The 15,478-nt window shown below is 44.0% G+C and overlaps 1 protein-coding gene across 1 annotated transcript in view; it reads right to left on the bottom strand.

Moving 5' to 3' along the window:
• LOC115464759 (nephrocan-like) overlaps nucleotides 1-15,478 on the bottom strand; it is a 60,220-nt gene that overhangs the window by 16,763 nt on the left and 27,979 nt on the right. Inside the window, exon 5 of the mRNA XM_030195112.1 lies at nucleotides 5,907-6,808. Coding sequence (XP_030050972.1) covers nucleotides 5,907-6,808 — 902 coding nt within the window. The remainder of the gene's footprint in view (nucleotides 1-5,906; nucleotides 6,809-15,478) is intronic.

Genomic DNA, 15,478 nt, shown 5'->3' with positions numbered 1-15,478 from the left:
CCCTGACAGGAAAGTTAGGTTAGCACAGGACTCCATCGACAGCTCCAGAGCAGGGTTGCCAGGTGGGCGGTTTTACCGCCCAATTGGGCGGTTTTCCGCGACCCGCCGCGGGAAATTTTTGCCCGCGGCGGGTTGCGGTTTTTTGGGCTGGTTTTTGGGCTTCAGGGCGGTTTTTTGGGCGGCTTTTTGCTTTTTTTTTCGGCCGCGGGGGGCGGGGTTAGTGACGTTTTTGGGCGGGGTTAGTGACGTTTTGGGCGGGCCGATGACGTGGGAGGCGGGGCCGATGACGTGGGAGGCGGGGCCGATGACGGGGAGGCTGGGCCGGTGACGTGGGAGGCGGGGCCGGTGGCGGGGGCGGGGTTGATGACGGCGGGGGCGGGGGTGATGACGCGGGGGGGGGGGGTGTCAGGGGGGGGGTTTGTGTTTGGGCGGGTTTTGGGCTGGTTTTTTGGGCTGGATTGGGCTGGAAAAAAATTTTCCACCTGGCAACCCTGCTCCAGAGCTGTTTGTAGCCACGAGGGCAGGGGTTTTCCGTGCGCTGGTTTTCTGTGTATTGGACGGAATTGCTAATATGCTTGTTTTAATACAAGCAAGCTTATTAGCATGGGACTTTAAGTCACTGTTTCTGTGCACGGTAGAGCAGTGGCTGAAAGCCTGCATTGGCCACACAATAATGTTTCATTTCGACTGGCTAAAACCGGTCTAAATGAAACATTGCAAGCCTGGTTTGCTTTGAACATTGGGCCCGGAAGACAAATAAGTATTCTGAATTTCTTAGGAGCAGTTTTGTGGCTGTTTGCCAGTGTGTGCTAGTTCTAGTGGAAAGTATATTTTTACTCTTCCTCTTCTAGTTGTTGCCCCTGATACAGCCTTATGTTAGCAAAATATGGCCATCTCAGGCACAGTATCTCCTTTGGAGCAATAAAAGCCTTTTTGTGTTACCACTTTGTTCGGTGGTCTGCTGTTATTTCTTCTGGTCCAAGCATTGCAGATCCCTGCCTCCTTTTCATTCTCACCCAAAGATTACAGACAGAAGTATTTTTTTTTATTACATTTGTACCCCACGCTTTCCCACTCATGGCAGGCTCAAAGCGGCTTATATGGGGCAATGGAGGGTTAAGTGACTTGCCCAGAGTCACAAGGAGCTGCCTGTGCCTGAAGTAGGAATCAAACTCAGTTCCCCAGGACCAAAGTCCACCACTCTAACCACTAGGCCACTCCTATGAATCTTAGGAACCCAAGATTCATGTTTAGTGCTCCCCAAAATAAGATGCCATAGTTGTTTCAATCAGGTTTTAAGAGATAGAGAGAATGTGCCTGGATTGAGTGGAGAATATGGTAGGGTAATTAAAACAGAATCTGTTTACTGAAACTGCAATTGAAGAAGCTAAATATTGCCTGAAGGTTACTTCAGAGAAAGTATTGTATGCCAATTGCTGGAGCTGTATTTATTTAGTAGAGTTTTAGTAAGACATCACGATGTACTGTGGAGCTATCAGAGCCAGCCCAAGTATCTGACATCCTAAGTGAACATTCAACCATGTGTCCCCCACCCCAACACCAACAACTGAGGAGCAGGTCAAGGTCCATCCTTTCATATCCAGCATCTTTCCTTCTGTTCTTTACCCCTCCCTAGTCCAGCATCTCTCCTTCCTTAACTCCCAAGATGTTCAGCATCTTCCCCCTCCCTTGAAGTATTTAGCATCTCCCCTCCTCCTCTCCTGAGATGTTTAGCATCTCCCCTCCCTCTCCCTCTGAGGTGTTCATCATCTCCCCTTCCCAATTCTTTCCTACCCCTTCCAGGGCAGCACCAGTGAGGCAGTCAGTGTGTCTGATGACTCATCATGGCCACTGCAGGACCTTTAGCATCCATTCATGCTGAAGGCCTGCCAGGTTCTGCCCCTTCTGAAGCAGGAAGCTTGGAGGGGTGGGACTTTGAGCAAGCACAGATATTCAAGGCCCTGCATTGGCTGCAATGAGTCTTCTGTAGATACAGTACTGTCCCCCCCCCCCCCCTAAATTGTGGGTAGTCATGTAGAGCCTTTGAGTCTAAGTCTTCTTCCCATGCTCTTGGGAGTTGGGACCCATCCAAAATACAAATTGTTATGTAACCTTGCTTTGATTCATTGGGGGGAGGGGGTAGATCTCTTACTTATACAGCAGTAAATAAGCTGAAATAAATAAAGAAACATATGTTAGCAACTCACATAAAATCTTATGCTATGTGATTGTAGTGCACAATTAACAGTTCGGTAACATGTCGATTCAATTTAAATGGAAAAGGGCAATGACTTCCAGTTGCATAATCTTGTCATATCAAAACAATGCTGTCAGGAAACAATAGGTTAACTTTCTAATTAATGAGTTTTGTTTATATGATCTTGAAGAAGTCACTTCTCTAGCTTGTACCAGGACATTCTCAAAAATTAGAGGTTTAGACCCTGTGAGATCTTCTTGGCTAAATGTTTACAAAATGAGATTTAGGTTACTAGGGATAGTTTTTCCCAGACATGTTTTGTATTTTAAATCAGTCAGTGCTTCTGATTCATTATAAAAAGGTTCTCGCTAGTTCCTCCATGCAAGGAGATTCTCTTTGTTATGACATAACAAGTGAGGAAAACATGCAGAGCATGGCTCATGGAATTATTTCTAACCGCTGTTTGCCTCTTACCTGGAGGAGAAAAGGGTTGGTAGTTTGAATAAGTGGTAACCAAACATTCAATTGGAATAGAAGGAATAATACCATGAAACTGGAATTATTGGGGTATATGAAACTAAGTGTGATAATGTATCAGACTGGCACTGTCAACAAATTTCAAGGCATGGATTTTACAGTTTAACCAAAGGATGTCATCCTATGGCTGGCCACAAGTATTGGCGGCATACATAACAATGAGGGGCATTTTCGAAAGAAATGTCTAAGTTGGGATTTGGACGTCTTTGTAAAACTTCCAAATTTGGAGGCAGGGAAAAGGTCATGTTCGAAAATACCATGGACGTTCTTGGATTTGGACATCTTTGATTTTCGGCCATTTTCGAAAACAAAAACATCCAAGTCTAAAGCGTCCAAATTCAAGCCATTTGGACTTGGGAGGGGCCAAAATTTTTAGTACACTGGTCCCCCTGACATGCCAGGACAGCAATCGGGTACCCTAGGGGGCACTGCAGTGGACTTCATAAAATGCTCCCAGGTACACAGCTCCCTTGCCTTGTGTGTTGAGCCCCCCCAACCCCCCCCCAAAGCCCACTACCCCCACCTATACACCACTACCATAGCCCTTACAGGTGAAGGGGGCACCTATATGTGGGTACAGAGGGTTTCTGGTGGGTTTCGGAGGGCTCGCTGTTTCCTCCACAAATGGTAGGGGGGTACGGGCCTGGGTCCACCTGTTTGAAGTGCACTGCACCTACTACTAAACTACTCCAGGGACCTGCATGTGCTGTCATGGACCTGAGTATGACATCTGAGGCTGGCAAGTAATCTTTTTAATCATGTTTTTTGAGGGTGGGAGGGGGTTAGTGACCATTGGGGGAGTAACGAGAGGTCATCCCTGATTCCCTCCAGTAGTCATCTGGTCATTTCGGGCACCTTTTTGTGCCTTATTCGTAATAAAAACAGGTCTGGGTGAAAATGTCCTAGTCCTGGACGTCTTTGCTTTGTTCCATTAAGGCTCAAAGATATCCAAATTTTAGGAACGCCAAGTCCCGCCTCAAACATGCCTCCAATATGCCCCCTTGAGATTTGGATGTCCTTGCAATGGATTTCTGAAAAAAAACATCCAAAATGCAGTTTCGATTATACCGATTTGGACGTCTCTGTGAGAAGGACGTCCAAGTGCCGATTTATGTCTCTTTTTGGACGTCCATCTCTCTCGAAAATGAGCCTGAGTACAAACTACATGGTTCAGTCGCTAGAGGTCACTGTAAATGACCATTAAGAAGGCAATACAGTTCAGTTTCTAGGTCTTACAGTAGAATTTACAAAAAAGAGAGACAGAGAGAGAAACACATCTTCTTGCTGGCCTTCTTGCTGGCCTCCCACTTAGTCACCTCTCCCCTCTCCAATCGGTTCAAAACTCTGCTGCCCGTCTCGTCTTCCGCCAGGGTCGCTTTACTCATACTACCCCTCTCCTCAAGTCGCTTCACTGGCTCCCTATCCGTTTTCGCATCCTGTTCAAACTTCTTCTACTAACCTATAAATGTACTCACTGTGCTGCTCCCCAGTATCTCTCCACACTCGTCCTTCCCTACACCCCTTCCCGTGCACTCCGCTCCATAGATAAATCTTTCTTATCTGTTCCCTTCTCCACTACTGCCAACTCCAGACTTCGCGCCTTCTGTCTCGCTGCACCCTACGCCTGGAATAAACTTCCTGAGCCCCTACGTCTTGCCCCTTCCTTGGCCACCTTTAAATCTAGACTGAAAGCCCACCTCTTTAACATTGCTTTTGACTCGTAACCACTTGTAACCACCTGCCTCCACCTACCCTCCTCCTTCCTTTACACAATAATTGATTTGATTTGCTTACTTTATTTTTGTCTATTAGATTGTAAGCTCTTTGAGCAGGGACTGTCTTTCTTCTATGTTTGTGCAGCGCTGCGTATGCCTTGTAGCGCTATAGAAATGCGAAATAGTAGTAGTAATTACCCAGCAAGAAGGGTAGCAACAGTGAGGAGTTAGGGGGAGGTGCGGAAAGAATGTGGAGTATATCTGTGGAATAATTTCCAGTGGTGGGGGAGGGGGGGGCTTTTTTTCCTAGATCCTGTTGTTCTTTAATTGTAAAATTAGGGCTTACTCTGATGTGGCCAAGACCACATTGAAAAAGCAGAGTCAGTTCCTTTTATGAGACCCCAGATCCTGCAAGTGAGAGATTGATTTGGCTAAATTTCCTTTGTGTGTTATTTAAAAATATCAATATGTCAAATGTATTTTTTGAATTCTTTCATAGCTTGCTGCCTTCCTGAGTACAAGGTAATCATTACGCCAGTTGATGCTGATTCCCCTATACTAGAGGACATTAGTTGCTCAGGCTGCTGTTAAAAAATGTCACCTGTACAGTAGGGGCCTCCAGTTTTCCTATGTTCAAGGATTTTGTGTTCTCCCTCCCTCCCTCCCTCTAAATTTGCAGACTGGTTTCAGGAAGGAAAAGGTTGGATTGATGTTTTTCTTTCTTTATTTTTTCTTTCTCTCTTTTTACCTGATAATACGAAGACGTTATTTGTTGCATATTGTAGGAAAATTTAACAAAAAGAAACCATTTTGGATCACTGTGGGAGAACTTTATTTCTCTGCAAACGCTGGGTTGATCTGGCCCTTTTTCAAACTTAATGTTTCTTCTCACCAGTTTTCCCAATGCAAAATGTTGGTTTTATTTTGTTACATTTTCAGAATGTTAATGTGCCCCCAGACAGGACAGATATTCTTTATCTCTTATACCTAATTCCTTTCCAGCAGTTCATTGAGTTGGATAGCATAGCAAGTGGGGAAAGCATGGCTCATGGAATTCTTTCCAACCCCTCTGAATGTGTGTGTATGTATGTGTATCTGTGCTGTTCTGTGTGTGTCTTTCATCTGGCATTAGTTGGCAGTACATATAGCAACCAACAAGAAATATGTATTCATAAACAGGTTAAGTAAGTAGTGGCTGTGGAAAAATTATGGTATACATATAAAACTAATTACCTAGCCAAAAATATACATGTGTGTGTGTTTATTACTAATGCTTAGCTTTAGGCCAGAAGCATAGCCAGGTTTTGATGTCAGGGGCAGCAGACCTTTTGTAAATAGGCATCAATGTGAAGCTGAAGGGCTGATTCACATAGACGCCATTTTATTCACAATCTGTTTGTGGGAGCAGCTGCTCCCCTTGCATCCCACCTAGCTAGGCCTCTACTCTAGACTCTTACCTCAGGGGTATAGCAGTAAGCAGATTCTGTTCCAGGGCTAGATTAGACAGCTGCACACACTTCTGGAGTGCTCCATCTTCAAAAAAGCTGACAACATTGTTATCAAGAAACAAATGCTTCAAGTCATGTAGCCCCTGAAAATCCGGCTCTGTTGCTTTCGGAATCAAGTTATTGCTGCAGTCCAGCTTCTGAAGCTTGCTTGGCAATCTGAGGGGTATGGCTTTGAGGCGGTTTCTGGCCACCTCCAGTATAGTTATGTTAGAGAGAACCTGGGCACCATCCATGGAGGACAGCTGATTGGCAGAGAGAAAAAGTTCTATTAGGTTCTCCAGATGTCTCATGTCTCCAAACCTCACATTTTTTATATGATTTCTCTCTAGGTTTAAGGAGAGCAAGGACCTGGGCAATCCTTGGGGTACCTTGGTCAACAGGTTACCCGCTAAACTAAGAAACTGTAAATGCTGAAGAGGTGCAAAATAGTTGCCTGGGAAAACGTGCAGTCTGTTATTTGCCAGGCTCAAATGCTTCAGGTGTAGAAGTTGAAGTGGTCCAATGACAGACTCTAAGCTATTACTATCCAAGTTTAGACTTTGTAAATTGAATAATGGGGACAAAATGTTAGAAGGCAGGATGGTGATCATGTTGTTTTGAATTTCAAGCACACGTAGCTTCTGCAAACCTTCAAAGTCAGACTGGTAAATGGAACGTATTGTATTATCACCGAGTTTTAGCACTTCCAGGTTGGAGGGAAGTGACCCTGGAATCTGTGTTAACTTGTTCTTCTGCAGTTCCAGAGTCTTCAGGGTGCTCAGTGCTCGGAAGGTGCTGTTTTCTATCACTTCAATTCCACTGGAGAAAAGAATGAGCTCTTCGAGACCTGCTATTCCACTGACATCTGATACCTGGAAAAAGATCAGGAAATTAATACAAAACCAAACTACTCATCCCATGGTGTTCTTAGCACCTGTAATCTCCCTGGGTCTGAATCAAAGCAACAGATAGATCAGACCATGGAAAAGCTGCTGTGCTGGTTCTTGCCTGGATTAATATACAACACTGGAGCTTCTGTGATGCTCTGACTAAGAAACCAGTGTCTCCCACCCGCTTTCACCTATTATATGGCTTTGCTAATAAGGAAGTCATTTGTCCAGATCTAGACTCTGAAAACTGAACTCAGTTTGTTCCCAGAGCTACCAAGTAGATATTTTTGGCTAGTTTGAAACTACTTCCAAACACATTGTGCTATTTCAATGATAAGCAGTAGTACTTCTCCCACTGGAAATAAGCGCTACAGGTACCAAAACTGACATGGCAACCATGATAAGGCACTTGGGAGCCCTTTTACTAAGTCATGGCAAAAAAGTGGCCTGCGGCAGTGCGAGCGCGTCTTTTGGGGCGTGCGCTGGACCAGTTATTACCACGTCCTGGAAAAAGGGCCTTTTTAAAAAAAAAATTTTTATTGGTTTCAATAATCAACTCTACAGCAAGAAACTCATATTCAAAACATTAACATGAACTTATACATATTCAGTAGACCATCGATCTGCCCAACATCTTCATTTCTTAGTTCCATCCCGATCCCTTTCCCTTCCTCCCATACATCTCTACCCCTCCCTTTCATGTCCTACCCTACTAACCCTTTACATTATTCATAACTTGCCCAACCCTCCCCCCTACCCCCTGAGTCCTTAGTTTGGGGAGTCAGAAGTATTGCTAGAGGATGACCAAAGTTCATATTGTTCCCATGTTTTATAATGGGTGGACAACTGTCCCGTACGTAGAGCTGTTAATTTTGATAACAAGCAGTTATTGTCCAGCTTGTTTAATATTGTCCGCCAGTCCGGGAGATTGGTCTGTTTTTTTAAGGTGCCGGAAAATGGACGTGCGGCAAAATAAAAACCAGCACGCGTCCATTTTTCAGCCTGAGACCTTACCGCTACCCATTTGACTTAGCCACAAGGTCTCATGTGCTACCCGGGCGGTAGACATGTAGCGTGCGCCCACTGCCGTTTACCGCCATGCGGTAGAAAATAAAAATTATTTTCTATTGCGTGTTTTTGGTGCACGCCAAATTCAGAATTACTGCCCAATGTACATGGTAGCCGGGCGGTAATGCCGATTTGGCACACGCTGGATGCACATAGGCCCTTACGCGCCTTTGGAAAAGGGCCTATTGGTCAAGCATGAGTATCTCATGACTAAAAAATTTGCAGTGTCAAGTCATTGCATCAAAGCAGCCTGAAAATATTTGATTTACGTCATTTTCCGTGTCATTTATTGGAATTTCTCTGTTATTATCTGGTCATTTTGTCATTTTGCTGTTAACCAATAATAGTGCAGACAATTTGAAAATAATGTGCACTATGTGGAAAGGGGTGCACTATTTCAGAAAGAGGGTGCACTTGTTTCCCGATAGGGTACACATGTGTGCACAACTTTGCATATGCACACTAGTTCATCATGCTCAATTTTACAATTGTTATGTTGTTAAATGTAAGTTTAATGTTAAACTGTACCTACTGTACACTGCCTTGGGTGAATCTCTTCATAAAGGCGGTTAATAAATCCCAATAAATAAATAAATACTTCACTCATGGGTGGTGCTTCCACCAGAGGCAGACTGACAGTGATCTGGGCCCCCGGGCATTAAGGATCATTGGGGGCCCCCATCCCATCTGGGACCAGGACCAGCACTCCCGTCTCTAAACCACCCACCTGGAGCAAGAAAAAAGCTTCCAATCCAAGCGGTAAGAAGAAGAGGAAGGAGAAGCTGAGTCTACGCTTACTATGCTGAGGTCTGTTTCGCTGACACCGAAACTTCCCTCTGCCATGGCACGCCCTTGCAGAAGAAGGAAGTTATGTCAGAAGGGGGCAGGCCACAGCACAGAGCAGTTCTGGTGTCAGCGGACCAGGCCTCAGGATAGTAAGTGCAGGCTCAGTTTCTTTTTCCTCTCATACTGCTTGGATTGGAAGCTCTTTTCTTCCTCCAGGTTGGGGGGATCAGAGACAGAAGCGTGGAATGGGGGTGTCCCAGTCTCGAGGATGGAGGGAAGAGAGGGATGTCGGGCACATGGGAGGGAAGTACTGGGTCCCCCACTGCCCTGGACCCTCAGGCACTGCCTGGTTGCCCAAATGGTCAGTCTACCCCTGGCTTTCACTATTGGGAAAGAGTGTGCCCTCTTTCCACATAATGTGCACTGTTTCCAAAGAGTGTGCATTATTATCAGCGAACAACAAAACACAAAATGTCATGCCTTTTCTGCTCATTTTCTTTTAGTAACGATATGCAGCGACATAGGATATATTGGTGACATTTCCTATATTGTTGCAAACGACAGCCCATTCCTACAATTCACTGCTATAAGAACGATAACCAGTACAGAACAAAAGGAGAATGGCATGGATAGGGAAGTGGGTTATAGAGTCAGGACAGATCTATATATCCCTCTAGTAAAAGGGTACTTGGAAAATCTTCCAAATAACTCTCAGGTAATACTATCCATCCTCAGACAGCAGCAGCTTCAAAGGCTTGAAATGGTGGTCATACACAGAAGACAGAGAGGACTCTACTGCCCTGAAAAGCCAGAATACAGTAACTCTCATTTTTGTCAAAACTAAGGTGACTCGCCAGATGTCCTGTAGTTACTGTGTATTTCTTAATATGGAAGCCATTTAACATTTGGATGCATTTTCAAGCCTGCGAGCAGGATGCTAGAGAGGGGGGTCTTAGGCAAGAGAGAAGCAGCGCATGCTTAGCGCTGTCCTCTGTACAGGTAATTTCGAAGGGTCGCCAGAGGGATGGGGAGTGAGAATGAGATGCCAGGAAATGCAGGGGTGACAAAAAGAGAAAAGATGCCAGAGCATGTAGGGGGAAGGGGAAGAGAGAAAAAGATGCCTAGCACAGGGGGATGGAGGCACAGCAGAGAGAAAAATATGTTGGTTGGGGTGGGAGAGACCTAGACCAAAGCATCCTGTCTCAAGTGGGGTTTATGTGAGATAGTACCCATGGAGGGGAGGGGAAGGGATGAGATGGTGCCATGTAGAGGAGGGAGGAGGGATATGGAAGGAGATGTTGCCCATGGAGGGAAGGGGAAGGGAAGAGAGAAGGGATGAGATGGTGCCCATAGAGAGGACGGGAGGGGAAGGAAAGGCAACACAGATGGAGGAGATGGTTGCCATGGAGAGTAGGGAAAGGGAGATAGGAGGAGATGGAGACAAGATAGATTTGAGAAGTAGAAAGAAAAATGGAAGAAAATTGAATGTGAAAGATGGATATAGAGCAGGAAGTGGAGGAGAGAAAAAGAGTGAATATAAAGGAGGCCCTGGAAACAGAGTTCAGAGCAGAGGGAAGCAGAACCAGAGATAGGGAAAGAGATTATTAGAAAGGTAAAATCACCAGACAACAAAGGTAAAATAAAAGATTTTCCCCTCTGTTTACAAAGCCACGCTAGCGGCTGCTGTTGCGGTAATGCTGACACAGCCCGTTTACTTTGAATAGGCTGTGTCGGCATTGCCACGCAGCTTTGTAAACAGGGGGATTTATTTGTATTTTAGAATTTACATCTGCTGTCTATGTATTGCATTGTACAGGAAGCAATATGAGGGGGCGTTTTATGTAATAAACCGGGCGATTAAAACCTTTAATCGTGATTACGCAATTAAACATTTTGATTGATGTGCAGCCCAAATTGAAAGAAATCAGTTTTTTAAACTTTTCTCATATTTACATTCTCAACAGTTACTGCATTTTGGCTTTTCAGGGCAGTCTAGCCCCCTGTCATGCTGCCTCTTCAGAAAACTGGAAAACCCTCTCCGTTGTGTTTACTTCTCACAACATAGAACTGAACAAATTTCAGAACTATATATATATCTATATTTATATGACTAGCTGCTTAAAACACATTCCCCTGGATTCTATGTATAGCGCCCAAAGTCATGCACCCAACTTTAGCCATGCTTCCAAGATGCGAGCACAAATAAATTGGATAATGAGTTCCAAACCATCAATAATTGTGTGCTAACAATTGGCACTCATTAAAATTTGTATGTGCATCTGGCTGCGAGCTATTCTATAAGACATGATGCCTAACTCCCATGGCATGTATCTCAAAAGGGGGTGTGGCTATGGGCATGTCAGGGGCGTTCTGAAAAGTTGCACGCAGAATCACAGAATACTGCCTAACCACACCTGCATTTACTCCAGGTTTCAGCAGACTTAAGTCTGGCACCCAAACGTTAGGTGCGGGATCCATGTACTAGATTCTATATATCACACCTAAAAATTTGGTGCCAAAACAAAAGTCACTTAAGTGTATTCTATAAAGTACATCTTAATTTAGGCATAGTTTATAGAGTAAGCCTAAATTACCACGCAGTTTATAGAATACGCTGAGCACCAGCCCGCAAGACTAATTTTAGTCATGGTTAATTACATCAAGTAAAACCTGGCATAAATCCCAGTGCCTAAATTATGCACGCAGTGGGTGTGCATAGATTTTAGATATGCCCATGACCCGCTCATGGCCACACCCTCTTTTCAACTATGCGACTTAGAATTTACACGTACCATGTTACAGAATGTGCTTAGCAAGTAGTGTGCAAACATTCTAATTAATGTCAATTAGTGCTGATAATTGGCTGTTAACAGCCAATTAACATCACTGATTAGCTTGTTTAACCAATTAGCTTATGCGCATTGTTATGGAATATACTTCAATTTCCGGATGGAAATATCAGCGCAATATATAGAATTCCAGGGTAAATGCTATTCTATATTAGTTGCGTGCCCTTTGTAGAATTTTTTTGGTGCCTAAGTTTGACGCCACTTAAAAAATTCCCCGCATTATTCAGTAAATTATACTTCCATGGAATAAACTGAACCAAGGGTACTGGAACCTTTCTAGAAGTGATGAGGGGTGTAAAGGGGTCAAGGTCACAGGATCTAAACAAGATGTGCCTGGTGTCACTGTGTTCCCTCCCCTCAAGACTGTCTTCTACTCCTTTCTCCCTAGATTTGCTGATGCGTGTCAGTTTTTTGGGGAGAGCTATGACAGCCTGGCTTCTCCATTCCAGTGTTTCTGCTGTGAACATCAATAGTTCTTTCCTAATCCTCCCACTGTCTGTGGGTCTTTAGAGCCTTCTGTCTTCCTATAAGTGTTGCCATGGGAGAGAGGGTGCACAGGAGAACAGGAATACCCCAATAATATGTTGTCCACCCCTTTGTCCTCCCCCTCCACTCTTCATTCTCATGCAACATTTTAATAATGGTGTTGGCACCGAGCAATACATCTGCAGCTGTCCCAGAACTGGAACAGGCAGAAAGTGCTTCTCTCCTGTCTCCCAGAGGACAGTATCTCTCTCCCTTATATTCACTGCTGTCTGCATGCTCCGTATTATTTAATTCTTGTCAAACTGGTTTGTTTCCTTGTTTATTGTACAGCACTCTACACAGCAGGACATGATCTGAGAAGGTGTGGACAGACGGTTACTGTGTTATAATATCTGTTTTGAAGGCTGCCGAAAGTTTCAGGAGAAATCAGAAACTGGAGGGTGATGTGCAGGACATTGCTGCAGAGAGGAGGCAGGGCCTGTATATTTATCCTGCAGGACAAGAACTTTTCTCCATGACATGATTCCACAAATACAAACTGGGCTCTGAGGTCATATTTAGCCTACAAATAGGTGGGAAAATGTGGGATATAAATGTAACAAATAAATAAATATAGAGCATCCTCTGAGTTTGGTCACCATTCCCTTCAACAAGCCAAGAGTCTGCTTTTGCAATGCTAATAAAATTGAACCACTGAACTAGCCAGGGATGATGCCACGGTTATATTTGTCCATTATCCCCCTAATTCTATAAAAGTTGGCAAAAATTGTGTGTGCAAATGTGCAATTTGCACAAACAATTTAATTGATTAAAGAGTTAATTTGTGCCAATGATTGACTTTTAACAAGCAATTATTGGTGCTAATTGAAATCAATTAATATGTACGCACATAAATTTGCTTACAACATGCTGTGATATTTTGGGGTTGGTAATTTTGCAGTAGAACCAACATATTGATCCAACAAGATCTGTGCATTTTTCTGCATCAGCCCCCTCAAATACAGGAAACCAAACTTTTGCCAGGCAAATACTAGAGGAGATGCAAACTTTCTTAAAAAAAAATACACAAGTTCATGTGAAAAACCCACAAGAATGTTGTCAACTCTTCAAACTACATCACTGAATTTTCTCTATCAAAACTCTGATGTGGATTTGCACTAATCAATAGATTCACCGAAATCTGTGCTGTGCAGATCTGATGTGAATTCTTCAGTGTCTTTGGGCTAGACCATTATCCTGAGTTCTACTTGGGGGGAGGGGGGGAGGGAATGACCACATTTTCTTTATACAATGAAATACTAACCTTTTGGCCCACAGTTCTTCCAATTAGGAACACTGAGTACCAGGAGCAACCAGGTACAAATTTTGACATACAGAACCGCATAGGTAGCCAGACTTTTAAGGCACCAAATCCCCGGGACATAAAAAAGTCTGCTCCTATAGGGCTATGTCCATGTGACTTTCTGGCCTTCCTCTCTCGCCCTCTAATCCTTGGGATCTCTTTCCAACCTCTATTCTTTAGGATCCACTGTCTGGTCTCCCTTATGGGAGCCAAAATCGTAAATTCTGCTCTGGGAGCAGCCAAACAGTTCACTGGCCCAAACAACCTAATGGGCATTTAGCAAATCTTGCTCTGTTTGTAAAGTAACTTTTTGCCTTTTTGGATAAATGGCTTGTGCTTTGTCAGATGACCACTCCCCCTTGTCTGTGCTGTAATACTTTTAGCCATTCACTGTTCTCTGCTAGCACCTTTATCTAGGAGGCTTGGCAGCAAGGAAGGTGCTTTAAAGGGAGGGCGGGGAGAGGGAAGTTTGGGTTTTCAAACCTATTTAGAGTACGTAAAAAAGCCAGTGATGAAGCACAATGTTCCTGCAGCTTCTCGGTGAAGCCGTTTGTAACATGTGATCCCTCTCTACCTCTTAATCTCATTTATTTCTCATGCCCCTCTTCAAGCCACTTGCTTATCCTTTTATTTCTGGCACAGAATAAGTATGAAAAGGTCACCACTCTTCCCTATGGATCACATGCTTACAGAAAGCAATCATTATTGCAGAATAAAATCATGCATATATTTACATTGCACTAGTGCAATGCTTACTTCAGAGTCCAACACAAATAGACGTTAAGCATGTACAAATACTTTTAATTTCCTGTGTTTATTTTGTGCTGTTTCCCAAAAGTGTTATGTTCTCTAACTGAAAATATCGTTTCACATCCAGTTTCACAGACCTAATGAGTCAGGATGTTAAAAGCTTGTGAAGCTCCAGCACCACCTCACACCCTTACTCTTTTAGCAAACGAAATTAATGGTCTTGCCACCTGTCTGATGCTAAGCCCATAGCAGGAAAGGAATGAGGGTTGGCAGTGGTAATTTTTTCTCAGAAGAAAAACTGGAGAAGAGCAAAAATGTTCCACAGCGAACACAGATAGCAGAAAGCGGAGACGGCCAGGGGGATAACAATGTCACCGGAACCGAGTATTGGCTCCAGTGACATCATTATCCCCCTGGCCATCTTCTTTTATAATAGTGACTTTTCTATCAGGACACTTTTCCCCTTTACTTCCTTATCCCCATTGCAGCTAAGTTTGAGATAGAGGCCTTTTGCTGATCTTAACAAGATACCTGTTTTATTTTCTTTGAATCATTTCTCCTAAGAAGTAGGAAATAAGAAATAAGGCACTGGAAAAGTAAATTATTTTTTATGATAAAAGATAGTTGCCAATTAACAGAGGACAATTCTCAGACCCTAACGCCGGTGCTAGAGCCGATTAGCGCCGGCGTTGTAGTGCGCAGTATGCTCAGAGAGAATCTAGCGTGGGAGACAATGTGGGCAGCAAACACTACCGCAAAGGCGCACTGAAAAATGGCTTGCGGTAGTGTAGATGCGGGTTTTGGGTGCGGGCTGATCCATTTTTAGCACACCTGTAAAAAAGGCCTCTTTTTTGCCGAAAATGGACGTGCGGCAAAATCAAAATTGCCACGCGCCCATTTTGGATCTGAGACCTTACCGCCAGCCATTGCCCTAGCGGTAAAGAATCTGGGGGGCAATGACCTACGCGCATCAAATGCCACTTGGCGAACATCCTTTACGCGCAGCCGAAAATAAAAAATATTTTTCAGATGCGCATATCGTACGCATGCCAAAGATGAAATTACAGCAAGAGCTACATGGTAGTCGGGCAGTAATTCCATTTTGGCATGCATTGGGCGTGCGTAGACTCTTATGCGGCTTAGTAAAAGGGCCCCATAGTATGTAAATATAGTCGAATCAATGGTAATTAGGTCATTACGTATTCCTTCCCAGTGCTGAGAGAACATTGCAGAAAACAAAGCCACCCTTACCGCCGAAAACCTAACTCCAGCTTAGAGTTTGCTGTGGGGTGTACCGCAGACCCTGAAGTGGCTGTCAGTGCTGGGGCAGCTCAAATTGTGATTGCAAACAGGATTATAAATGACATTTAC

Source organism: Microcaecilia unicolor, chromosome 3 (assembly GCF_901765095.1).
Source record: "Microcaecilia unicolor chromosome 3, aMicUni1.1, whole genome shotgun sequence".
In the NCBI taxonomy this organism is placed as follows: Eukaryota; Metazoa; Chordata; class Amphibia; order Gymnophiona; family Siphonopidae; genus Microcaecilia; species Microcaecilia unicolor.
This window is presented reverse-complemented; position numbering and strand designations above follow the sequence as displayed.